Source organism: Nyctereutes procyonoides, unplaced genomic scaffold, assembly GCF_905146905.1.
Source record: "Nyctereutes procyonoides isolate TBG_1078 unplaced genomic scaffold, NYPRO_anot_genome, whole genome shotgun sequence".
Taxonomy (NCBI): Eukaryota; Metazoa; Chordata; class Mammalia; order Carnivora; family Canidae; genus Nyctereutes; species Nyctereutes procyonoides.
This window is the reverse complement of record NW_026575030.1, coordinates 25,500,785-25,528,338: the sequence shown is the minus strand read 5'-3', so window position 1 is coordinate 25,528,338 and position 27,554 is coordinate 25,500,785. Positions and strand designations below refer to the sequence as shown.

Below are 27,554 nucleotides of genomic sequence, written 5' to 3'. Positions count from 1 at the left end.
AGGCTTCTTGCGGGGAGCCTGCTTCTCTCTCTGCCTGTGTCTCTGCCTCTCTCACTCTCTCTCTGTGTGTGTGTGTGTGTGTCTCTCATGAATAAATAAATAAAATCTTAAAAAAAAAGCTGCCCCAGAGCCACAGCTATCCCCAAATGCAAAAATAAGGTTATAGTCTGCTAAGCTATGTTTGAGAGGTGACCAACTCAAAGATAAGTTAAAATGAAAATTTTAACTCCTAATCACATCTGTGACCCAAATCAATTCTAGTCTAATCGCTCATTAGGTTCAGAGATACCAGTGCTCTAATATAGCCAAATTTTTAAGAAATTGATCTTCACTGCACCCCACCCCCCACCACCCGCATCAATCCGTGGGAACAGAGCCTTATCCAAAGTGTATATAAGTATTTAGGAAAGCATATTGACAATGCTTTTTGCTTTGTGATTGTGTCCTATTTTAAAACAAATCATGCACCCAAGCCTGCTTACCCTTCTGCACAGGGAGCCTCCTGCATGACTAAATTCCCTCCCTTTGCTCAGACACGATCCACCAAGAAATTTTAGGGTTGGAAATGACAGTAGTTACAGCATCTGATTGCTCCCAAATTAGGGATAGGCAGGGGAGAAGGGGACACATCACCAACCTGAATGACGCAGATCTCGTTGGGCTGCACAAGCATCTTGCCAAACTCAGTGTAAATGAGAAGTTTTCCTTTCTGGGGAACTAACAAAAAAGACAGGGCCCAGTGAACAACTCTTTTCTCATGAAGGCCACTTCATGAAGAGTAAAAGGCTCAAGGGCTGCATTTGATTTTCATTCCAAAAGAAAAGAGCTTTATTGAGTCTCATGTGGGGAAATGTATATTCTGAGAACTTAGGTTAGCAATTTTATTACCTAGAAGAAAGTGAATGAAAAAAATCGACTCTGCTTATTTTTGGTTGCCAGGCTAGGAGTTTTTATATGCACAGTTCTGTGGATTGACCAGAAAGGACAGCAGAAATAGGATGGAAAACTACTCATTTCTGATAGTTCCAGCAAGTCCAGTATTTGCATATCTAATATCTACACCAAAATAGTGATTACAAAATATCAATACTGAAACCATCAAATAGAACAGGTAGACGAGAGGACTCTCTAATAGACATTCTGTTTCAGATAGCATCATGAAAATTTCTATCTAAATGGCAGATATCAATGACAGATGGTCTTGGGCGGATTTGAAGGCAAATAGAGTTATCTTAATAAGTTAATCACATGTTGGTATTATTCTATTTCTTTTCAGCTTTCCAGATCTCCCGTATTAGAAAGGTCTGGCAGGGATGGGCCGAGACAGAGAGACCAGGAAATAGATGAGGGGCTTTGAGGTACACCAGGAATCTTTTCCAGACCACTCATGGCCTCTAGATCTCAGTCTGTAGATTGTACTACATAAGACAGACTGAAGGACAAAGGAAAATAATATATATAAAATTTAAAAGCAGCTTGTGACTGGAGATCAATTCATACTGAAATCTTCAGAACTTACCAATCAAGAAGTCCCCATCTGAATTGTAAAAGCATCTAAAACATAGAGAATAATTCCTGTGATTTTCAATTTTAACACTCTCCAGACAAATGAATTCACTTCATGTATTATTGATTACTACCCACCATGTTCCAGGCTCAGTGCTGGATATGAACTGGTGAGCAAAATGACCCCTTCTCTGTCCCCAGACATCTTAGAGTCTGGTAAGAGGTCAGATAGCAATTAAATAATTACAGAACTCTGTCATCATAAACTGTAATGGCACTATGAAAGTCAAGTTCAGGGAAATGAAGGAATAATGAACTTGATCTAATGTGACGAGTCAGCAGAGGCTTCCCTGAAGAAGGGACGTTTGGCCTGAAAACTGAAGGAATTATCTAGGCAAGAGTTTGGGGAGTGGGGAAAACATTTCAGGCAGAAAGAACAGTACATGCAAATGGTCTGAGGCAGGTTGAAAGAACTGAAGGAAGGCTAGTGCAGCTCGAGTGAAAAGAAGGGGGTGCTATGATATGAGGTTGGATCCAAAGAGACATCTGCAGGGCCTTGTCATGGCTCAGAGAAGTTAAATGCCCAAGATTACTCAGCCAGGAGGAGTGGCATAGGGTTTTGTATAGAACAGTCAGGTTCCAGTGATAATGCGCAAATCTACTGTGATATTTTGCTTCCCCAAGAAAGGTAGAATGCCATTTTCATATTTTTTCCGATTAAAAAATCCAATATGTAAGCTCCTCTATTGAGGAATGTCAAACTTACACAGTTATTAGCTGAAGCCAAAGTCTCAGATTGACCCGCTACCAACTGGTGGCCCTTAATGGCTGCTCATGCAGTATGACTTTGGACTCAGTTGAAGAAATTAGAGATATTCTGACCCAAATCTGGTTAAAGTGAAAATGCCTCTTGGACTACTTCCACTTCCCAATGCCCACCATCTCTTTTCTATTTGCATTGTCATGTGAAATTCTTGTTTATGTTCTAGGAGTCAGTCATGATTGAAATGCTCACTTATTAATAAATGTGCATCAATGTTGCTCTGGGAAAAAAAAACAGTAACATAAAACAATTACCTAGCTTCCATTCTCTGGCCAACAGCTCTTGGGAAATCAGGATGTTCTGCGCAAGCATCAAGCCGCTTACCTGTTCCCCATGGAGGTGTTGCAGAGAAAAATATGGATGGCAAGTCCATTGTTAGACCTTATGTCTCCAGCTCCACACAAGGTATGCAGGCCCTGGGAGAGACCGCAGGAGAAGGAAGGGTGTATGTAAGTCTCGTCCAAGAGCCTGGCCCTCTTCCTGGTCTGGAGAGCCATGAGGCAAGGTTCTATTCCACAGGACAAGTGGACATTTGGGGTCCAGTCTGCTCTGGACAGCTCGAGATTTGTGGATTTTGTTTGGTAAGTGGTGGCTCTCTGTAGTGGCTAGTCATGGCCCTAGATCTGGATTATCTCAATGGCTAAAATGACCTTACTTGGCATTTTATCAGTTTGGTGCTTAAGATGAGCCTAGAGGAGAGTTTCTTTCAAAAGTAAAACCGGGCACTTAGGAAGCCTAAGGAGGAAGGTTGCCACATGAGGGACCAGTTAATGCCCCTCAGCTACATGCACCTTATCAGGTAGGCAGCCCTGTGCTTATATATGGGATCAGCCCTAATTTTTCCACAACAGGGAAGTGGGAGCATTCTGACCAACGATAATCCCGTCTGCTGATAATCTGCAGTTGAAGAAACCTTAACACATGGGTCTTCTCAAAACCCTCAGCCCCCCCCCCAAAAAAAACCCTCAGCCCCAAACCTGCAGATGGAAAGGAGAGAGCTCCGCTCCTTCAGATATCCATAATTCGTCCAGAGTGGAGGATTTCTTTTTGTATTTTAACACAGTTTGCCAGTTTGGGATCTATTTAGATGGTTCTACACAGAGCTTGGGGCACTTAAAATATAGATAAGGAATTCCGCATAATCCAAACAATTTGGCCTGTGGCTGGGCACCTGGACTCTCCCTAAATAAGCCATGGGCTGAGGTTGGTCTGCAAAACTAGCTTCTTTGAGGCCCTCTGCCTTGTAGCTCTTTTCTTTCTCCCCTACATACAGTTTGCTCTGAGCTCAAGTATTCCAATACTCTCAACACCTATAACTACTGAGCAGAACTTTTAATCAGCATTGCGTTAACTTGAGCTGTCACCCTGAGTTAATGTTATTCTAGCCCAAGGGTCTATTTCATGAAGTTCATGAAGTTGAACAGAGAAAAAATTATATATTTATATTCACTAACCTCTGAAATGTATCATTTTCCTTCAATTAATATGAATGTAAGCAACAAAGTACAGAAGTATTAGAAGTACCTGTGACCTGCTCACTGATAGAGATCACACATATTTTTAGATCACATTATAGTTGTTACACTTTTCCAGAATATTGTTTATGCTCATACTTCTATCAACTAAAGTTATTAGATCTTTTCATAGAACTTGTGATTTAGAAGCATATATGTTACTATAAAACCAAATTTATTATTTTAATATGTTTATCATTGTATTTCAATATGACAACTTCTTTGTAATTTTATGTAATTTATTTAAAACCACAAGCTTTACCAGACAATTAAAGGAGTCCATGGAGAGGGAAACAAATTAAAAGTGACTCTTAGCTATAGAGAACAAATTGAGGGCTGATGGAGGGAGGTGGGCAGGGGATGGGCTGGACAAGTGATGGGTGTTAAAGAGGGCATTTGTGTTGAACACTGGGCTGTATGCAATGAGTCACCGAACTCTACTCCAGAAACCAATATTGTATTGTATGGTGACTAACAAAATTAAAAAAAAAAAAAAAAAGGAGTCCAGGGGTAAAAAGGATAAGGACCCCTGTTCTAGGCAAAAACAAAGAAACCTGAGGTAGGCAAATGCTCAATTTCCATTGGCCAGTCAGAGATGTTGTAAATAGCTCACCAGTGCCCTTTGGTGTCAGGGGCCATTTGGTGCCTGGAAGTAAGACATCCCTTGGCCAGCCCTGGAAGCAGAGGCAGGTGATGCTGTCTCTGCTGCCAGCCTCTAAGTCTGCTTGCGCTTGGCATTCAGCCAGCAAATGGCTGAATCACTCACTTACTGGGGGAGAAAGGAGAGCAGAAGGAAGGTGTGGATGGTATTGACTTACACTCACAAAGTCCACTTTCTTCTGAGATGCTTTTGGAATTTCAAATGGTTTCCATCGAAGCTAGAAAAAAAATTACATATAACAGGAAAATTTTTTTAGAAGGAGAAACCATCGGCTTTCTAAATAAATAGCATTGATTACACAGAAAAAGGATAGCTGTTCTTCTGTGTGGCTCCAACTCCTTGTAATTTTGTTATTTTAAAATTAATAACTACCCATTATTTCCCAGGATCTCAGTTGGGTTCTGTGTGTGTATTTGTGTGTGTGTGTTTAATCTATCATCTCTATCTATCTATCTATCATCTATCTATATTGTTTTCATTCCTTAGCACTTTTAAATTAAAAAAGTGAAAAAAAGATCATTGCTTCTTATTTCAGAAGCTGTTTGTTTCTTTTAACATTTCGCTCAGGCACATCAGTGAGTTTTGACTGATGCTGCTTTTTATGCTATTTATAATCGACTCTCTTCCTGGCATGCCAGCCTCTCTGTGTGGGCTCCTGACACTGCAGGGGAAGGTTCTACTTCTACTTCCAGCCTTGGGAGTTTTGAATTATTTCTTTAAGAGGAAAAAAAAAAGCACCCAACTGAGGTTGGATTTAGTAAATGCAGTACCAGGTTCAATTTTTTAACCAAACCCCACGTTTGTCCCCAGGCTGCCTGACAATTCAGTTTAAATCACAACAATCTTTAATTTAATAATGAAATGATCTAAGGAAGTGGGAAGAAAAAACAGCAGGTCTGGGACCTACTAGAAGTAAGGTCCCAGCACTTATTAATCAACTTGGCAGCAGGCCTGACCCAGCCAGGCTGGCAGCAGATAAACTGAGCAGCCTGAGGACATCTCACAGAGTGGCCTGTGCCCCAACAGCTGGCTCCACTGGCTGCAGCGCCTGCTCAATGCAGGCAAGGCAGGGCCTCTGCTAGGTCATGGGGCTCAGCTCATTTTGTATTTCAGAAAGGCAGCCAAGAGGGAGAGGAAGCAGTAAGTGGGAAAGATGGCACTGGGGTTATTATTCTGCTTCCTTGACATACACAGTCAGGTGGCAGTCTTTATTTTTTAAAAGTGAAGTAGGATTATCTCATCCTGGTACTACATAAAAAGGTTGTAAAATGTTGATTTGAAAAATGTTGCTGAAATCTTGCAGAAAGAAAGAAAGGGTTTAGGGTTGCCTGGGTGGCTCAGTTGGTTAAGCATCTGAGTCTTGATCTCAGAGTCACGAGTTTGAGCCCTCGAAGAAAAAAAAAGAAGGAAAAAAAAAAAGAAGAAGAAGAAGAAGGAAAAGGTTTAGAACTAATTTCATTAAAGATGATATTTCCTGGGAGGAAGGGGAACCTGAGAGCAAGGATCTAGGAAAGTTTTCTCAACCTTGGCACTATTGACATTTTGCATTGGATAATTCCTCACTGTGGGAGGCTGTTCTGTGCACTGTAGGATGTTTAGCAGCATCCCTGACCACTAGTCACTAGATGCCAGTAGCACTCCCCCAAGTTGTAACAACCAAAAATGTCTCCAGACATTGTCATATGTCTTTTGGAGGACAAACTTTCCCTGGATGAAAACCACTGATCTAGGAGGATAGTCCCCTGACATCAGGAAGGGCCATGGCTAAGTACTGCTAGCTTTATGAGAGCAAGTTCTAGTCTACTATTAATCACTACATGTTGCTTCTCTCTAAAGTAGCAGCACACAGAGTTTGTATACCTAGGAAGACTGGAAGACTAGGTTACCTGGCGTCTTGGTCCCAAGAAGAGTCATCATTCCAGATTTCCCAATGGAAGGAATTTAAGCATCAGGTCAATTGTTGCCTGGGCAACCTTTTAGACCTATCCAGAGGTTCTGAACTGATTACCCATGACAGTTGCCCAAAAGAACTTTAAGACCCAAGACTAAATTAACTCAGAATCTGTTCAGTATTTTATAAAAACTTCATTTTATAAAAGTTCTACGAATGGAGCAGCTACAGTTTAAGAATCACCACACCCAGCCAGATTCTGTGATTCTTATTTGCTGAACCAAGCATCATGTTCAGAAAAGTCCTCTCAATCAACCTATCAACAAATTAATTAGTCAACTAAATTGTGGTATCTTTGGCCAAATGTGGCAGTGACTTGCTACCTACCAAATAGCAAGGATATTTAAATAATACAAGTGTAAAGATTTACAAACCCAAGAAAAAGGAGAGCAAGAAAGGAGAAGGAGCATATGAGTGGCTCAGTTGGTTAAATATCTCTTGGTTTCCACTCAGGTCATGATCTCAGGATCATAAGATCAACTCCTGCTGGGCCTCTGCACTCAGCAGGGAGTCTGCTTCCCCTCTCCCTCTCCCTCTCCCTCTGCCCCTCCCCCATGCACACACACACACACACACACACACACACACACACTCTCTCTCTCTCTCTCTCTCTCTCTCTCTCAAATCTTTTTTTTTTAAGAAAAAGAAGGAAAGAAAAAAGAAAAGGAAGGAAGGAAGGAAGGAAGGAAGGAAGGAAGGAAGGAAGGAAGGAAGGAGAAATTCCAGTAATAGGAGGAGCACTACCTATTTGTTGCATTGAGACAATATGTTTGTAGATCTTTCTGAAATTGAAATACCTGTCGTCGGTAGAAATAAAGTCCTGACCCTCAAAGAAGAGGTTTGTCTCTGTGAATGGGAAAAACTAAATAAGAGAGGCTAAGAGGTTGGTTTGATTGTTTTTGCTGGTCAGTTTTTCAATTTTCTATAGCATATCAGGGGTGTCAAGTGGACAGGCACCTACATGATGATGTAGGGAGCATGCTTTCAATAGGGCCCACGCACTAGATGAGACAGTGGTCCTGAAGAACCTTTTTCTAATGCAAAAATAATAGCCTTCAGATGGAGATAGTATAGAGAAAGGAGTAATTTATCTGCTGGGTCTGATAGCAGCAGATTGTACAGAATCTATATTCAGTGTATTATGAAGGATAATAAAAACCGAAGCTGGTTCTGATAAATCCAGTACCCACAAGAAGAAGCCAACTTTTGCTTTTCAGGCAAGAGATTTGTGTCAGGAGCTTCGGTGTGATATGTTATTGAATGTGAGGAGGGAGATTTGGGGAGATGATAAACAGGAAGAACCCATGAAGTGGAGGGTAGAAACATCTTCTGCTAAAGCCAGATGTTCAGCTTAATTGCATGCTGTGGAGCAGTAACCCTTTGATCCAAGGCCAGCCTAAGGGGGCTGTGCATTGGGCTGAGCCAGGAAGGAGATCTGGGTCTTGCTACTGTCTCTGTTTCCATTTATTCTATGACCTCAGGCAAATCAAGTAATTTTCTCTCTTTGGATTGTATTTTTCTCTTACATGTAACAATGGGATACTGGAGGAAACTATAATTTCAGAATTCTCTTTGGAGAAGAGCTTCTGAAAGTGATAAATGATGCTTGTTAGTTGATTTAATCATATAACTTTTTTAAGTTTTTAAAATTCATACTCTATATTATTGCTAAATAACCCTCCAAACAGAATTTAATTATTAAACATTTCAAAAACAATGAAATCAATTGTAGTGCTCAATGCAATGTCTTGACTTTAGAGGATGTTAATAAATTTCTGTGGAATGATTGAATGAATGAATAAATACAAGGCACTAAGAACATTGCTAATATCTCAAAGAATAAGACTAACATAAATTTGTGAGATTATTTGTGATCTAGTGACATTCAGGCAATAGTAAATTGGGAAATGTTTCTTTATTTAAAAAAATATTTTATTTATTTGAGAGAGAGACAGAACAAGTAGGGGGAGAGGGAGAGGGAGAGGCAGAAGCAAACTCCTCACTCAGCAAATAACTCTACCCAGGCCTCAATCCCAGGACCTAGGGATCATGACCTGAGCCGAAGGCAGATGTTTAAGTGACTGAGCCACCCAGATGCCCACAGTGTTTCTAAAAGTCCAAAGATTTTTTTCTAGGATGTAAGTCAATTCTTTATGTATGTGCAGAACTCTCAGTTCTTCTATATCCTGATTTTTCTGCCTAGTTGTTTTATCAACTGTTGAGAGACAGATGTTGAAGTTTCTAACTGTAATTGTGGATTTATCTATTTCTCCTTCCAGTTCTAACATTGCTTCACATACTTTTGCAGCTGTATCCTACAAATTCTATTGAAAAATAAACTTTTACTTACTAGAAATGAAGTAGTTAGAAATAATTTGAAAAGCATCTTCAAGGGAATCCAAAGTTAGAATTAAAAATTTTTTAAGGTAGGGATCCCTGGGTGGCGCAGCGGTTTGGCGCCTGCCTTTGGCCCAGGGCGCGATCCTGGAGACCCGGGATCGGGCTCCCGGTGCATGGAGCCTGCTTCTCCCTCTGCCTGTGTCTCTGCCTCTCTCTCTCTCTCTCTCTCTCTGTATGACTATCGTAAATAAAATAAAAAAAAATTTTTTTAAGGTTACCAAAGGAGAAAAACAGAGAATCAGTGGCAACATTTAATGGTCAAGATTGAAAATGCATGTTCAGGAATGAAGAGAATTAGAAAATTGGCCTCAGTATTTCCAGAGTCAGAAGAATGGGAGTTGGGCTGGATGATCTGAGTATCCATTTCAACACTATTATTCTTTGATTTACTGAAATTCCCTCCAAAATTGCCCTGGATTCAACTAGAATGAGTTGGCTGAGTTAGATACTCTCAACAACAATGACTGTCTAGAGGTATACATATCATTAGAGGCTGATACCATCTATCTAAGAATTTGGAAGTAACTTATAGATACAGAATAATCACAATTTGTAAGCAACTATAAGCAGTAGCTATGGCTAGGAGAGGCCTAGGGTAAACCCACTACAGTGAGTTTTAGTACAGACTTGGGAAGGTATGTGTATATTTGTGTATGTGAATAAAATAAAACAGTGGTTCATTGAATTCTTCAGCAAATCTAGTAATTTAAGAGAAAAGCCAACATGAGTTATATGGAGAGAAATCAGGCTTTGAGTGATTCTCTTCATTTCTCTCTCACTGGAGTTCTTCGAGGTAATAAGCAAGAGCACAGGTAAGGAGGATGCAAGTTACTATACTTCAAACTTTCAAAAGTCTTTCATGAAAAGAAAACAGATGAACTGTTTCTTCATATGGGAAGAAGGATTGGAGAGAGGAAAACAAAGCATAAGAGACTCTTAATGATAGAGAACAAACTGAGGGTTGGTGGAGGGAGGTGGATGGGGAATGGCCTAGATGGGTGATGGGTATTAATGAGGACACTTATGATGAGCACTGGGTGTTGTATGTAAGTGATGAATCACTGCACTCTACTTCAAAAACAAATATTGCATTGTATATTAACTAACTAAATTTTAACTTTAAAAAAGTCTTTCATGAAGCTACAAAAAAGATAACCCTTCATGGGATTTAAATGACATTTTTTCATTAATAGAAACCTGGATTCCCATTTGACCTTGCCGTTAAGTGTAAAACTAAGAGCATTACAACCATGACTCAGCACCTAGCATACAGCATGGAACTCAATCACTCCATAAATATTTGTTGGATGACATTGAATTCTCATGACAACCTTCTGCGATGCCTATGATTATCATCTCTATTTTAGAAGTGAAAGAACTGATGATGGTTTAGAGAAGTTTTCTCTACTAAGAACAGATACCAAGATTCTCCCAGTCTCTCTCAGTAACCTACAGCCTTAGCCCTTATATCTCAGCCTATCCTGATCTCCTTCCCAAATTATTCATGATCCGTATGGCTTCTAAATCCAGGCTTTGCCTCCTGTTAATGGTCTTATACTTGGTCTCACCCTATCTACTACACATTTATTTACTACTACTACTACTACTACTATTACTATTACTACTACTACTACTACTACTACTATTACTATATACTACTACTACTACTCAGTGCTAAGTTGCCCTGGCCCAGTCTGACTCCTGGGATCTAAACCTGCTAAGGTCATTTGCTATCAGCATTTTTGTTCAAGCCTCTTATATTAATCCATTCAAATGAATGAATTCAAAACTCCAGTTTTATGCTAGGTGCTAGAGGTAAATATGACAGTCTCTGACCTCAGGGAATCTATTTCAGAAGACCCTGGAAGTGTGGGCACTTTCTGATAGGAAAACAAGGAAATAGGTAAGTAGAAATGACTTTGGAAGAGAAATGTTCTTGCAGGAATAAGTCATGGCATAGGGGGATATTTAACATTCGTATACATGGAAAATAAGAAATACACACAATGAAATATTCTGGTCTTCAGAAAGTCCAACATCCTTCCAAGGAGTGAAATGAAGTTGATAAAGATTTACTATAAAAAGAGCCAGCAAGCTATCCAAAAGGGCTCAACACGCACTCTAATATTTTTGGCAAACAACAGATTAGGAAAATGCAATCTGTTTATAGGATGATTGGATCTGAGCTATCAGGGAGTTAATTCAACAAATACTTGTGGTTCTACTATTTGCAAGGACACATGTGCTGAACATAGAAGGTCATATGAAGATAATGGAGACATGGATTCAATTCTCAAATACCCTGAGAAATATAGATAGGGCTCAAGGAAGAAAGTGGTATTTAAGATGAGTCTTAAATTATGGGTGGGATTTGGATGGGTAAATACTTGTGAGGGAAAAAGAGAAAATTCCAGGTAGATGAAAGAGCATAAAGTGCTAAGGCAGGAATACTTAGGGTATTGCCCTGAAATGATAAAAATTCCAGTATGGCTGATGAGTAGGGCACATGGAAGTGAGGAGAGGGTTTGGAAGACATGATAATAAATTAGGGCTCTTGATTGCCTATCTTGGGAGCCTGCACAGGAAGAAGATTTATGATTGTACACTTGATTTTAGCCAAAAGGCCGAGAAGCAATTGACTTAAGATTGTAAAAATGGAAACACTCTAAATATCTGACAATAGAGGAATTATCTTATAAACATATATTGGATTATAATGCTGCATTAAAAGTTACCTATACTCAAGGAATTTCCTATACATGGGAAAAGGCACAAAATATGTTTAAATAAAAAAACCCCACAATGTAAAGCTATTACAGCATGATTTTCAATAAGTATAAATGTAACTGATTTATTTTTAATTGAAGCATAGTTGACACACAATGTTACACTAGTTTCAGGTGTACAACTTAGTGATTTGACAAGCCTATACATTATGCTATGCCCACCACAAGGATAGCTACCATCTGTCACCATAAAATGCTATCATTGACTATATTTCCCATGCTGTGCCTTTTTCCCCCATGACTTACCCATTCCATAACTGGAGCCTGTACCTCTCCTTCTTTTCCCATTTTGCCCGTGTCCCCACTCCCTTCCCCTCTGCCAACCATCAGTTAGTTCCCTGTATTTATGGATCTGTTTCTGCTTTTTTTGTTTGTTTGTATAACTAATGTCTAAAACAACATTAACATATGATTATTCACAGCCCTTCCTCTACTCTTCCCTGCTCCTTTGGAAAATTATGATTTGCCTATTCACACCCCCCTCAAGCTTGTGAACTCCAGCCTCACCATGTAGATCCATGTTTCATGTGTAAGTCTCCTAGGAAAAGGGATGGTGACCTACACTGTACACTCATTCTCTAGGGGCAGAAAAGAGGAGGAGGGGGCATACTGTGATCCAGAGGCAGGGCTGAGGAGCTTGGGGAAGATGAGCTGTGTGGGTGTGAGAGGACTGAAGTCTAGGGGAACTGAGGAGTTTACCAAATGGTCAATTAAAGAATTGAGTATTCTTTAATGTTCTCAAGAGAAGCAAATGAAGATTGGAATTATTTTCAATTACTTTTGGTTTCTGGCTGCATGGGACCCCAGATCTTATTTATTTACATATATGTACAAAACATTAAGACTGGAAAGAAAGAAGTTAAAACATTAGAAGTGGTTAGCTTTGCATTGATGGGATTATTGGGCATTGGCACTTTTATGTAAGTTTTGAATAAAAACATGTATTAATGATGGGGAGTGCATTATTGCTTAAAGAAGACAAGTTTCAATAGGGTGTCCTGGGCAGGCTGAACTGTTAAAGGGTTAAGGGATGAGTAGGGATAATAAAATGGGTATAGATTTCTTTCTCAAGAAATCTGGTGTGAATAGGAGAGACATGGTCAAAAACTTAAGGAAGTGGGAAACTCAGGATATTTTTGGAGAGAGGGGCTTTTAGGGATTTTGGAACTGAATAGTTTGACAAATTAGACAGCAAATCCACTAGGAGGGGGTATTTTTTGGAAGCATTTTTGGTAGTTTGAATGTCCTGGAAGCAAAGGGAATTTTATGGTTTGGTCTTTAATTAGATGTAAGGTGTTTATCACTTCGTCCAAATAACACTGGGTGAGAACTAAGAGGTAATTCCCTCAGCTGAGGCTTAACTGGCTCAGAGTCTGACTTTCCAAAAGTTGAAAGATTAGAGATGTAGTAATAAGAAAGATACACTTTAAAGGATTCTCTTCTTGGGATCCCTGGGTGGCTCAGCGGTTTAGCGCCTGCCTCTGGCCCAGGGCGTGATCTGGAGTCCAGGGATCGAGTCCCACATCAGGCTCTCTGCATGGAGCCTGCTTCTCCCTCTGCCTGTGTCTCTGCTTCTCTCTCTCTCTATATATATATATATCTCATGAATAAATAAAAATCTTTAAAAAATAAAAAAAAAGGATTCTGTTCTTTAAAGAGGAATGCTGATTCAGGAATGCTAATTGAAATCTGCAAAATCACAGGTAAATTGGATGCAGATTTATTTGTTAAATTCTGTGATTCCAGAAGTTAGAGGAAAGGTATATGATGAACAAAAATAAGTATCTTTCTTATGTGAAATACTATTGGAATGAACTTGTTATGTCCACAGGCTGAATCTAAATACGCTCAAAAAGAGCATTAATTCTTAGACAATTGATTAAATAGACACTAGGAGGAAATAAAGGTTTTGGGAACATTGTTCTCAATCTTCCCGGGAAAGTATCAAAGATGACAGTGATGATAGCATATCCCATGATACTATCTTGGAGGAAACATTAGATAATTCTCAAGTCTTAAAATTCCCAGAGATGACTAATGTGGGGAGATGGTAAAGCTGATGAATTATTTATTTTGGTCTGTGACAGGTGAAGATATACCTACAGTACAGGCTTCAACAGAGAAGGACTGTCAGATGGGTACCTAAATATAATTTTCTGAGACTTTCTTGATGACAGTCTAGTGTCCATATTTGGAAGAGGTTGTGAGAGGGGAGAAGTGATGAATGCAGATTGCTGTGGTTATTAATGAAGCATAAAATTGGAAAGAGATATTAACTTGTCAAGAAGGTGTAAATGAAAAGACAAAAGGATAGAGGTAACATGAACAGCCAGGATGTGTGTCTTGGGGCAAAGGAGGCAGGATGGCAGGGGATGTAAGTCACAGAACAAGAGGATGAGAAACCACTACCTTATCAGAGCTATTGCTCACAGAGGCACTGTTCTGGAGCACAGCTGTTCCAATGCGTGTGAACCAAGGTCATAAATGGAAAAAGGGAGACACTAGAGAAGAAATTCATTTGGTGGCCATCATATTGAATGTGTTTGAAGGAATTCAAAACAGAAGAAAGGTAACAAGTTCAAGGAGGAGTGCAAAGGAAGGCTAGAATGGGAAAACACAGGGAAGGAGAGAAAATAAATGTATATTGAGTATCTACTAGAAAGCAGGCAGAAACTTGATGCAGCTCTTTTGATGCTTCTACATTAACACAGGCTTTTTAATGCAGTTGCCTCAGACTTGCCTCTCAAAATGTATGTTAACTAGTTATGAAGTAATACGCAAAATGGTATGCAAAAATGGTACACTTGACTCTCACCTATGATGAGAGATTTCCATTTTCTCCTGTTAATTTCTACATCATTTGAGTTTTTATAATTATGTATTACTTTAAATAAGACAAAGCCAGAAAAATTCTGTTGGAGTGAGGTTAGTTAGTGATAAGCCACCTGTACTACAAAATAAACTATAAAGGGGCTATATTCTTGTTAAATAAAATGTATCAATAGCCCTAGAAATAATAATAATATGTAATAAAAGGATATTACTGAGCATGTTACATATCCTACTCACAGTAGACTCACATCACACCATATTTTCCTTAAAGGTTAGACTTAAAATCTAACCCCCAGACCAAATAAATTCTATAAAATAAGCATGGTTCCAATGTTGACCACATGTCCATAAACATATCTATGAAGATATATTAAGGTTATAGAAGCTCCGAGGACTGGTGTGGATGATATGAGCAGGCAGGGGTACTGAAACTTCCCACTCTGCCTTATTTACCACTAGTTATTTAATAGTTGTTGTAAAGGCCCCATGATTTGAATTCCTGAATATTTGCTTATGACCCTTCCCTATAATCCTTCATTTAGTCTAGTTCAATTTAGCATAGTCAGTTCTCAAATTCAGTGTACATAAGAATTACTATATAGGGTGGCATATGCAAAACCATGTATCCTATAATTTGCAGGTGATTCAAGGGATTTTTCAGAGATAATTTTGTTTGTACTTAATTTTTGTCTTACTTGCTGATTGGATTGTAGAACCACCCTATTCCTTTGTATAATTTGAGATTTGGCTCCACTTGAGAGAACTATCAGAAACTTAATTGGATGTATTCCCTTATGCTGCCTTAAGAAAAGAATAGAGAAACTTCTTGTGGCTCAAATACCCTCTCAACCTTCCAAAACTAGTGTATATTAAATGCTTAATTTATTTAGCCTGACCAGGAATCCTATCAAAGTACAGGTAGATGATAGAGACCTAACTAACAGAAGATAGAGTCCTATTATTAAGCAGTCTGGTCTTAATATACAGTATATATACAGTCTGGTCTTAATATACAGTAATATAATAACAGTCTGGTCTGTTATTGGTCAAAAACAAACAAGCACAACCATGGTAACTCTAAGAGAGAAATTAGTGAATTTGAGATGTAACCCATTGAGAAATCCAGCGGATTCCCGGAGAATGAGCAGTGACTTTGGCTAGAATGATTTATGGCCCTTTATGAGCTGAATGGGCAACTAGATGGTTAAATGAGGATGGTCTGCCAGAAGCATTCTTAACCTGAGGGTGGGAGAGAAAGTGGTCAGATGGGACTGGATTAGGAGGCCGGGTGAGACCCAAGGACTAGATGAAGATAAGGTCCCCAGGTTGGTTGTGCAAACTGTGTTCTGCACAAAAGTCTTGACTGGAGGAAGGGGAAACAGGCAGGAGTGGAAAACCCGGCTTTGGGTCTTGGTAGAAGATGGTCCCTGCAGGGTTGGGGGCTGGAGCAGAGACTAACCCTTTCCTTTATGCTGAGAGGTAAAAATAGAGCAGTGGTGAACAGGGAGGATTAGACAACATATCTTGGTCTTGAAATGGCTGTGAGATGGCTACATTTTAAGTTGTTAACTCACATTTTGTTTTTCATTCTGAATGTCTCCTATCTGTCCTTGTTGGAGAGGAATAAGTTGCATTCAAACAGGTACTCAGTTCCCTGAGATTTCCATAATTAGGAAGAGATAGAGCAGATCAGGAAACCAAAAGTGACTATGATTATTCTGGCTTTTGTTCTACAAAAAAGTCTAAGTATTTAGGGGAAAGGGATTTGTAGGTATAGACATAACGTCTTGGTAAACCAAAGGGAGGCATCAGATTTCCTTGGGCTGTGGGAAGGAGAGAATGAGAAAGAGAGAGAGAGAGAGAGAGAGAGGGAGAGATGATCTGGCTGATGGATCTGTGTGGACTTTGAATACAAAGGAGACTTTTTTTTTTAAAGATTTTATTTATTTATTCATGAGAGACACACAGAGAGAGGGGCAGAGACACAGGCAGAGGGAGAAGCAGGCTCCATGCAGGGAGGCCGATGAGGGACTCGATCCCGGGACTCCAGGATCATGCCCTGTGCCAAAAGCAGATGCTCAACCACTGAGCAACCCAGGCATCCCTACAAAGGAGCCTCTTGAATCTGTACTTGGCAACTCTTAGAAGGAGGGAATAGTTGTGTGGCATATCCAGGACAAGAGAACCAGAAGTGGACTTGTAGATGATTCCATGCCCAAGCCTCTGCATGATAGCAGCAGAACAGTGGACATCTCAACATTATCCAGTGAGGGAGGACCAACCAGAAAGGCCCAACCTCTACTTCTACTTTGGCATTGTTTAAAACCAGTGATTCCCAGGGAAGGCTGAAATGAAGTTGTATATTTGACCTATATATAGGGACCTATTAGATAGGGACCTCAAAATAAAAAAAAAAATAAAGTGACAGAACAAGGGCAAATGGGTGGCTCAGTCAGTTGAGCATCTGCCTTGGACTCAGGTCATGATTCCAGAGTCCTGGGATCCAGCCCGGCCTCTGGCTTCCTGCTTAGCGGGGAGTCTGCTTCTCTCTCTCTCTCCCTGTGTCTGTGTCCCTCTCCCTGCTTGTGCCTTCTCTCTGTCTTTCAAATAAATAAATAACATCTTTTAAAAACATAAAATGAAAACACAAATTTACCCGAATATGAAATTTGAGATTTTATACTTGATTTTATGATGCTGCCTTTAAGTGAATATATCAAAATGGTTGTATCAGAGTCATGAATCTTGCCTCCTGTGTGCCAGGCACTGTGTGAAGCATGGTCACACCTGTTCTCTCATGTAATCTTCACAACATCACTGCATGGCAGATGTTGTGATCACCCAGTTTACACTGGGGCTCAAAGACCCAGAGGGTAAGTAAAGGAGCAGGGATACAAACCCAGGTCTGCTTAACTTCCTGCATTATATACCTGTTATCAGTGGCATGTACCTAAGTTTAGAGACAAAAGGAATATACTGGAATTCTTGAAGGTAAAAAACAAAAACAGAGCTCAGTCCACTATAGTATTGGGTCTCATTACTGAAAGCAGAGTATGTAAACACACAGACACACTCACACATACGCACAATCAATTCCAAAATTCCCACCCAAGTATGAGCAAAAAACCAGACATATATTAGCATTTATTTTTTTTAAATATCTAATTTCTCAAAGACCCAGGTTTGCCTTAAATATTTATATTCAAGGCTTTGGGTGCATGGTATGTTCCAATTCACAGGATCAGTTTACCTGGTTAGGGTCAGGATCAACTTCATCCCAGTTGTGAGTGACATGGCCTTGGTCGATGGATTCAAAGGGCTTGTGACAAACTGAAGGTAGAATTCTATACAGCCAACTGGGGGAAAACAAGGACAAGTAAGCTTTGTTTTGGGTGATGTTATGAGAGATACGCAGACTGGCTCAGGAAGTACCATCAGGAAGATGCTCAAGTCAACAACGATCTGTGGGCTTTAATGTGAGCAACAATGACACAGCATCACTTCCTAATAGCCACTGCTGCCCATAGCCCTGGCCTCTTCCCACCTTTCCACTCTACCAATCACTCTTCAAATTGAGGCTCTGGCTCTTGGTGGTTCCCATTCTGACAAAAAAATGAAGAATTGTTTTTCCCAAGGACAATTATAAAGGAAGGGGAAGTACCTTGAAGGATATCTGTACAGGAAAATCCATAGAAAAACATTAGTGTATATACGTCATTGGATACTAATTTTTGCTTTGGAATGTGCGGACAACGACTCCTTATGTAGATTGAAAGAATATGGGTAGTTTTTTGAAATGTAATTTAAAAAAATATAAAAGTAATACACGCTGGTGGTAGAAATAATTTAAGTAATTCAAAAGTCCCTAAGGGTAAATGGCTTCTCCAATTTCTCTTCCAGTTTCTTCAGGGCCAATTATTAGAAACATCAGAGCTTAACCATATTCTTGTATATTCTCTCAGATGTCATCAGTGCATGTATAAACAGAATTGCCAAATCACAGTACCACTTTATTCTCACAACAATAATGTGTGAGAGTGCCTAATGGCTCACATCTTCATATATATGGGGTATTATTAAAAATAATTTTGGCTTTAGAGGTAAAAAATAATATCTCATTTTTATTCTTTATTTCCTTCATTATGAGTAAGGTCGAGGAGCTGTATGTTTATTGGTCCTTTGTAATTTATCTATGAATTACTTGCACAGGTCCTTTACTATTTTTCTATTGGGTTATTTATCTTTTTTGATATTAATTTATAAGAAGTTTAGGAAATTAACACTCCGTACTCCAAAATTGTAAGATGATCTGTCCATATAGTCTTATAGTTAAGTATATTTGTAACTTGGTTTTCTTTTTTCCTTCCTTCCTTTCTTCCTTCAAGTTTTATTATCTGTATATGGCAAGGCCTAAGCCAGAGATCTCCGCCAGGACCCAGACCTCAGGCTTCTCTGATGCAAGAGTCCTGAAGGACATCCAGAAGTTGAGAGGAACACTGAAATTTGCTAAGAGGGACTCAAGTCCTTTTAGAGGCCATTACTCTGGCAGCATACAGAATGACAAGGAGTACTACCTCTGACAATGGAAGACCAGACCTGCTTGAATAGGCTCTGGCCACTTAAGCCCCAGGACAGTGTACTCCAAGGGGCAGAGTCTGTCTGGCCCCGCACTGAACCCTTTGGGAGATAAAAGGGCTAGATTTGTCCAGTTTCCAATTGATTCCTCCAGTTCTAAATGATGTGACCTCAGACCTTGGACTTCAGGCTATGAATAAACTAAGCCTCTGCAGCTTCCAGTAGTATATGGAGTTAAGGACATGTATGTGTACCTTAGAAGTAACTGTGTGATCCTGGGCAAGTTACAAAAATGTCCTGATCCTTGTTTCTCATCCTTATCTCCTAGGATTGTTGCAAGGATTCAGCTTGTATATCTAGAATGCCCCCCTCACAGTAGGTGCTCACTTACTAGATATGAGTTGATAATCCCAGATAATCATCTGGGTTTTTATGATGGTCCAAATTTTCCACATTCCCTATCTTGACTCTTCCCTCTCAGTACAAAGGGATCAACTAACTAATCTGATAAAAATTAACCGTTGGTAGGTATAATCTCTGATAGTTTTTTGAGAGCCCTCTATTCTGTGGTTTAAATGAGTGGTGACTCACTTTAAGAATTCCAGGCTTGCTCACCTATGGATGGAACTGGTTCTTTCTTTCCTTGGAATTTTGAGCATTTTCACAAAATTACTGTGGATACTTTTGGAGAGTTCTAAACAGATGGGTGAGCCATGCCTAGTGTCCCTTATTTTTTAGCTGTTTATAAACCTCCCCAGGCAGCACTACATTGCCCTGGACAGAGATTTAATTCTGATTCAAGGAATTGTGCCAGCTTCTTAATGAAATGCCAACAGCTCCTTTTCAGCCTCCTGGAACAGAGTTAAGCTCCTGCTGGCTGAAGATATCACTGAATAAAGGGGTAGGCAGCAGAATCTGGAGCCCAGGTGTCCCATTAGTGAATGGGCCATAAAGTCAAGAATATAGTCATGGAAGCTAGGTTGTCATAAATTAGAATGGACAGGAATTGTCTGCGTGCTTACCTTACCTGGACTGTTTGGGATTGCAGAAAAAGAGAGAGCAAGAGATGATTAAAGAGCAATAGAATTAACCCTAGATTTTGGCAAGTATGAGAAACTATCTTTTCTTCCCTCCATGCACATAGTTATCAAGAGAAAAGCAATATTGATATGGACGTGGAAGCATAATACTTGCCATAGCTCACATTCAGTTCTCTGACAGCCTCCTAAGGGGTACCCTGTACTGGAGAGAGAAACTCTGCTACGGTAACAATAATAATGATTGGAAAAATTGTTACCATGTGCCAGGCAATGTGCTAAGTACTTTATAGGCATTCTTTCCTTTAATCCTCACTACAACTATGAAATAGATACTATCATTATCTCTTTTATAAATGAGGAACCAGAAACTCTGAGAAGGTAGATGACTTGCCCAAGGTCACACAGCTGAAGAGAGAAGGAGACAGGATTTAAACTCAGGGGACCTTCTTCCAGAGTGGGCATAATTAGCTGCTAAAGAAAACAGCTAATCATTTGTGTGATCCATTGTGGTGTTGTACTTGTTATCTTACTTGCTTCTCAGGAGGAGTCTGTGGCGGTAAACCCCGTCTGTCCCACTAAGCAGTACCAGATCAACTGCTCTCTCTCTCAGGTCTCCAATATTAGGAGCAGCCCTCTTCACAGAGGCCCTAGCCTGATATTCCTATAGTTCCACACTACTTGTTTAAGTCACAGCACTTACTGCCTCCCCAAACCACACATCTATTGTGTTCAACCTATCCCATGGGAGTCAATCAAAGGAGTAAGTTCATTGACCTGGGTTGTGAGATTACAGCAAACATGGAACATGACACATGGTGCTAATGAATATGCTGGTTTCCAGCAAAGGCAAATTCCAAAGAGTAAAACCTTATTAATTCAAACCACAAGGGGCAATAATTCATGACTGTTCAACTGCCCAAGCTTAGTTATCCAATATTTTCATGCAAAGAACCTAATACTTCGTAATACTTCTATCTTCTGAAGAAGGTATAATGAATCATCTGTAATTTTGAGTTAACTGTTATTTAAAAAACAAAACCAAACCAAAAAAACCCCAAGTAAACCAAAATTGAAAACCCAACTGGATGACCCTTAGGGGAAAGCCAGTTTACTGGGGACATTTTCTTCTGAATAAAAGTGAGAATTTGTAAATCGAGTTGGACATGTGTGCTTCCCAGACCCTGTGCAGATATTTCTTCCTTTCTTCCATTAGTCACTTCCACATCTCAGCTGGAGATAAGGCCCATCCCCTGACTATTACACAGAGCACAGCCTGAGAAAAGCAGAATCTTGGGCAGCCGTGGAAGGCTGTAGGAGCCAGCACTAAGTATTAGTCATAAATCCCACAGTCTGCAGGTCAGAATTAACCTAATCCTGTACCTTCTCTTATTTGTGCTCCGTGGACAAGTGAAAGCCGATCCTGAGAGCTGTTCAGCATACAGATTGTAAGGGCAGACTTGAGGATTGTTCTGAAAAAAGGGGGGGAGGCAATAAGCAACATCACTTCAATCAGAAAAGCATCCCACCTTCCCGCCAAGCAATTTAGTGTGGGGAATTCTGTCCTGGATGGGGATGCTCTGGGGCACTGCACATGACCATCCCCAAACCACACATACTTTTTGTAGCCCTGTTTAGGTGATTTCCCCCCTGATTAGAAAAGCAATACATGCAGAATGTAGAGCATTTATAAAATACAACCCAGTATCTCACCATCCAGAAGTAACCCAATGTTGATATACTGGGTATTTCCTTTCAATCTTATTCTCCAAAATGGGGATCCAGTGAAGGATGATGTGTGTAGTCCTATAATGATCATGACTTTCTTTTGAAAGGGGAAATATTATATTGTGAGCATTTTGCCATGCCATGAAATATTCTTTAAATTTTTTGAAAAAAATTTTTGTTGCCATATTTTTGCTATTGTAACCAACACTAGTGTAAACATCTTTGTGAATACATTTTTAGGACTGGCTATTTTCTGATCACTCTCATATCTTATGCTGTTCAAGGGAACTACAAGGAAGTCCTCTTAACCTTGAGCCTAGGGATCCTCCTGAAAGCTCCTATAGTTAGTTTTACTATCTCAGATAGGGTGCTTTGCCATAGGTGACCACTGTCCCACTTTAATCTTTGTATTGCCATTGTTCTATATCCTAATTATCTTCAAGATTTGTAAAACTTCTAGACAATTCCCAGGAACAATGGTGGGTGGAAGTGATTTGGCCTGAGGGCTGGTTATTTGTTCCTAGAATTCAGAGTTCTCTGAGCTAATATTCTAGTCATTCATACCTGTCCTTCTGGCAGGGCACCTGGGCAGCGAGGGTCCTCTGAGGCACACTCATTCCCAAATCCGGGGATGTACTGCATGTGACAAAGACACAAAGGGTATCATTAACAGGATTTAAGGAGCATTTCACAACATTGATAGTCTAATGAAGGTAAGAATTTCTATATGGACATGTGCTTGTGTATGATGTTCCATATGTAATATGTTTGCTGTGTTGTAGCATGTAGGCCATTCAGGAAAGGAAATACGCTCTGTGTGAATTTTAAAGACCACCAATTAATTGGGAGAAGACTGTTAGATATAGTATAGACTTTCCACCCTTATCTGTACTTAGTTGATTTATGGGCTCGTTCTTAATGACTCTACTCCAAGGACAGGTTCTTTAATTCTTCTTCCACCAGGGAGTTCTGGAGAAAAGAGATAACTCAGGCATCACCTCAACTCCAAATTCATAGGAACTTGCTGGGCCTGGATGGCAACCTTCCTGAACATGGAGCTCCATTCCCCTCCATACTCTGAAACAAGCAACCATAAAGAGGCATGTGGATCCAATCTACAGCAAACACATAAGCAAAAGTTCTCCAAACTAATATTGCTGCAGTCAGAAACCTACGTTATCTGGTTCACCTATGGAACACTTGTGTATGTATCTGTATTTTTGTGGATACATGAAAATGAAGTTTGAAGATATGAGAGGCTTTCAAGAGAAGTGCCAAACCAGTCTGTCTACAATGGTACAATGGCATCTATCTGATTTCTCTGCTAGCGGATAAGCCCCATGGAATCTGTGACTATGGCAGTCTTGTTTACCTCTATTGCTCTGTGTCTGGTTTGCCAGAAGATACTCAATAGATTGATTTAGCCTTTCATTTAGAGCCTATTCTGAGTGTATGTATGCTGCTAGAAGTGGGATCATAACCCACTTTTCTCTAATTTAAATATGAAAAAAATGTCCATTTTCTTCCCATCATTGTTCCTAATGAATGCACTTAATTTTAGCCTAGGATAGTGCAAGTGCAGCCTTGCTCAGTGAGTGAAACACCACCATCTGAGCCCTTGTCTTTAAGAGATATAAGAAGGATGTAAGTGGGTGGAGGGTAAGCCCTCCAGAGTTCTCAGCAGCATGGAGAAGGATGAGCTAAATGCGATATGCCCGGATGTGTAAGCAATGATCAGGCCGGTAACTGCTATATTTGGAAGAAATATAAAATGTGAAATGTTATGACTTAGAAAGCAATGGAAGTGAAATTATTCTTTTTGCCTCCAGACACAATTTTTTAAAATATATTTTTGAAGATCTATGAGCACTAAGAGAAAATGAATCCTATTAAACACAGATAGGTTAACAGCAGCAGCAGCAGGCAGTTTGGACTGATTTCTTTGGGAACCAGCACTCTGGCTCTCCACTAGATAAAATTTTCTTCTCTCAGAATGGATCTCACGCTCACCATCAGGGATTCAATCCAAGGATTGAATTTGAAGTGCTGATAAATGGTAACGACCTCAAATTATCTTCAATTCTGTGGAATGGACCTTCGGATCAATCTGTGACTGAAGTCACTAAGCGTTACAGGGCCTTCACTCTGTTCAACAGCCACATTGTTTCTCTCTGCAAGGGAGGCAGGGAAGTTGGAGGGCTCCAACTAGACAGCGGAACCTTCTCTAGGCATGGGTGGGTTTACTTACTAACCTTCCCCATTCTCCTCTGCTGGTGGTCTCAGAACAAGAACGCAGGGTTGTATATATTTTTTGGGACAAGGGAAAGGAGACTTAGTATAGGTAGTTCTGAAGCATTTGTTTCTGACTGCTTTAAAAAATAGAAAAGAAAGTAGAAAGAACAGCTGGTGACTTGGAAGGGAGCCACCCAGCTCTGAGAGAGGTGTGAGTTCTGAGCCGGTTTCTGCATCTTAGCTGTGGTGCATTGGCTGAAGAGGAGGCGGAAAATGCTGACTCACTCTCCAGTCAGTCGGTTTTCCTAATCCTCTGAGGGAAGAATTACAGATGAGTTTATTAGAGCTTTCAAATGCCATGTCCCCTACTGCCGAAGGCATCTGACTTGAGGAAGCAGTACTCTGCAGCTGCTTTCCCAAGGTGCTGAGCTCAAGGGCAGAATCTGGACTCTGCTTATATCAGCTGTGAAAATCCAAGTGTTCAACGGCACCTGGTTCAGTGGCTATGTACAAATACACCTTATGCAAGAAGGAAAGAAAATCTAATATTAAACAAATGAGTTTGTATGTTTTCTTCAGTCCAGGTTTCTGAATAGCTGGACCCAGCATAAAAATATGATTTCACTTTTTTCCCAAGAGAATAGTATGAATCTTTTCTAAATGAAAGGACAAATCATGGCAACTTCAGTGCCATCGGGGGTCTGGCAACTGCCTAGTACACAGCTTTTTAATCCTCCCCTGGTTCCCGGCATGTGCTCTGTGTGTCAGAGTAGGTTTATGACATGCTTTCTCCCGACTCTGATTGTGGGTAACACCCTGATGGGATGAGCAGATGGTGCACCTCACTGCCTTTTACTGAGCTTAAAGGAAAGAGAGAGAAGTCAGGGTAGAGATGCAACTAGAGCTACCTTGTTCCTGTGGAAAGAGTCCAGCATTTCCAACGAACTGTGTTGGGAACAGACAATAGAGATTGTTGGGAGCTTGCAGGTCATTGTGGGAGGCTGAATAAATGACCCTCAAAGATATCTCTGTCGGAAGCCCTGGGACTTGTGTTACTTCATATACTCAGAGAGACCTTGCAGATGTGAGTGATGTAAGAATCTTGAGATGAGGAGTTACCCTGGATCATGTGGGTACACCCTAGATGTAATCACAAGTGTCCTTAGTCGAGGGAAGTAGAAGGAGATCTGACTACAGAAGAGGAAGAGGCAGTGTCATGACCGGAGCAGAGGCTAGAGTGGTGCACCTCGCAGTTGGAGAAGGAGCCTCAGTCACAGAATGCAGGCAGCCTGGGGATGCTTGATTTTAGGCCCATGAAACTGATTTCACAGTTCTGACTCCTAGAACTGTAAGAGAATAAATATGTGTGGTTTTGAGTCACTAAATTTGTGGTCATTTGTTACAGCAGAAACAGGAAACAAAATGACAAAATTAGTGGGTCCCATCTCTAGCTAATAGAATCACTCCCAGAAATTTGTTAAACACAGACTTACTTGGACCTAGTAAATCAAAATATTTTGAGTGGGGGCAAAGTCTGGATATTAAACAGCTCCTCATTTTTGAAATGAGGAAATAAAGATTTGTAGAAGTGAAGCAACTTAAGAACAGGGGGTCGTGGATTTGAAAATTATTTTTATTATTTTATCTTTTGAATTTTCTTCCCCCAGTTGGGCTGCTTTTATGTAAATGTGATTTCATTTGAGGCTTTGTGTTGCTATATCCATTAAAATGAAGAAATAAAAGCTGAGAAGTGTATTTTTTGACTTATATAATGTTTATTGATTAGAATGATGCAATCTGGCTCTCGTGTTTGGATTCCTGATCTCTAGAGCTAACCTTTGCTTGTGGAGATTAGACAGCAGGCAGGCAGGGAAGAAAGCCTTTGAAATTGAGAACAAAGACCAGCATGCAATTTACATTGGTCTGCTGGTGCTATGCATAATAAGTTGCTAAAAATTTCAGCAGGATAGGATTTTAGATATAATTTATTTATAAATGGTAAGAATGTTTCCAACCTCTGCTGAACTTCCTCATAGGATTTTCATCAGGAAACATTTTTTATGGACTCTCCTTCTTCCAAGACTTCAGCTACAACCATTGATACGATGACATGCTCTAGTATCTATTCTCTTGGCCCTACCCACTCCCCTGAGATCCAGATCCATACATCACACTGCATCCTGAGTATCTCAACTTAGCTGTCCCTACAGCATCTCAAATTTAGCTGAAACTCTCTTGGCTCCCAGAACGTTCTGGGCTATCTGCATGTGCTGTGACTTTGTACTCACTGTTTTCTCTGCCTCCCAACTCTTTTCACTTAGCCAGTTTCTACTAATCTCTTATGACTTAGCTCAGGAACAGCCTTCTTCAAGAAGTTTCTCTTGACTCTACCTAACCCAGACTCAGTTCCTTTCCAATATTAATCTATGGCATCAGTACTAAAACACAGTATTTGCTGAATCAACGAATGACAGTTCTTTTGCAGCCTTTCTCTTAGTCAGGCATTAAGATAAATTCATTTACCTCAGTGTTGAGTGTTTTCAGGATCCCTGTCAGCTAGGGAGATGTTTGATTCTTCAAACTCCTATCAGTTGAAAGGCATTAGGGAAGTGCTCAAACTATGTATCCTGAAAGAAGCCTACAGTGTGGCCCTCCTGGCTTGAGTCTAAGTTCTGGGCAGTTCTAATCAATTCCACATGCATGTGTTGGGCACTGTTCCAAGCCCAGGCTGGACACTAGGTGTGGTTTGAGACACTGGGAAAATAATCCCTTTACCTGGACTTAAGACACAAGTTCATTAGATGCCGATAAGGCTCCTTTTGGAGCCTGGGATATAGATTCAGACAAACCAGGTTCTGATTCAGTCTCTATCATCTATAAGCAGTGACCTTGGGAAAGTCACTTAATCTCTCCAAACTTTCCTTCCCTTATTGGTTAAGTAGAAACAAGACTGCCTACAGTCCAGATTTATTTTGAGGATAACAATATGAGTTAATTCATTAATAGCACATAACCCACACATACTTTTCAATTGCACATTAAATCATTAAAAGGAATTATTTCCTAGAGGAAGTGCTAGGGCTTCTACTGGCCAAGGGCTGATTGTGGATCCTCAAAATAACTGAATATTTTAAGCAAATCTAATTGGTTGGCTGGACGCAGTCCAGGAAGCTGCAGCAACAGGAAGATGGCAGGGCATTGGGGCTGAGAAGCAGACAGTGAGAAATGTGTCTGCCCATGGTGGAGGGGAGCTCTTATGTCTATGCATTACCAAGACAATATTTCAAATGAACAAAGGCAAGAGATAGACAATGAAGGCTTCATCTCTTTTCTTTATCACCTCTCCTGCAACCCCCCAGCCCCAGCCCCAGCTATGCCTGCAGACATGGCAAAGCCTCTAGAACACAGGGGTTTGGAACAGGGCCTTGCTAAGTCCTCTCTGATTGTGACACTCTGGAATTCTCAGAAGCTTCCATAAGTTTTGGCTGAAGAATCCACAGCAAACTTAG

The 27,554-nt window shown here is 40.2% G+C and overlaps 1 protein-coding gene across 1 annotated transcript in view; it reads right to left on the bottom strand.

Moving 5' to 3' along the window:
- HGD (homogentisate 1,2-dioxygenase) overlaps positions 1-27,554 on the bottom strand; it is a 42,045-nt gene that overhangs the window by 14,294 nt on the left and 197 nt on the right. Inside the window, exons 2-8 of the mRNA XM_055316464.1 lie at positions 22,378-22,449; positions 21,469-21,557; positions 17,724-17,829; positions 4,662-4,721; positions 2,654-2,745; positions 1,520-1,554; positions 638-717 (exon numbers count right to left, since the gene is read on the bottom strand). Coding sequence (XP_055172439.1) covers positions 638-717; positions 1,520-1,554; positions 2,654-2,745; positions 4,662-4,721; positions 17,724-17,829; positions 21,469-21,557; positions 22,378-22,449 — 534 coding nt within the window. The remainder of the gene's footprint in view (positions 1-637; positions 718-1,519; positions 1,555-2,653; positions 2,746-4,661; positions 4,722-17,723; positions 17,830-21,468; positions 21,558-22,377; positions 22,450-27,554) is intronic.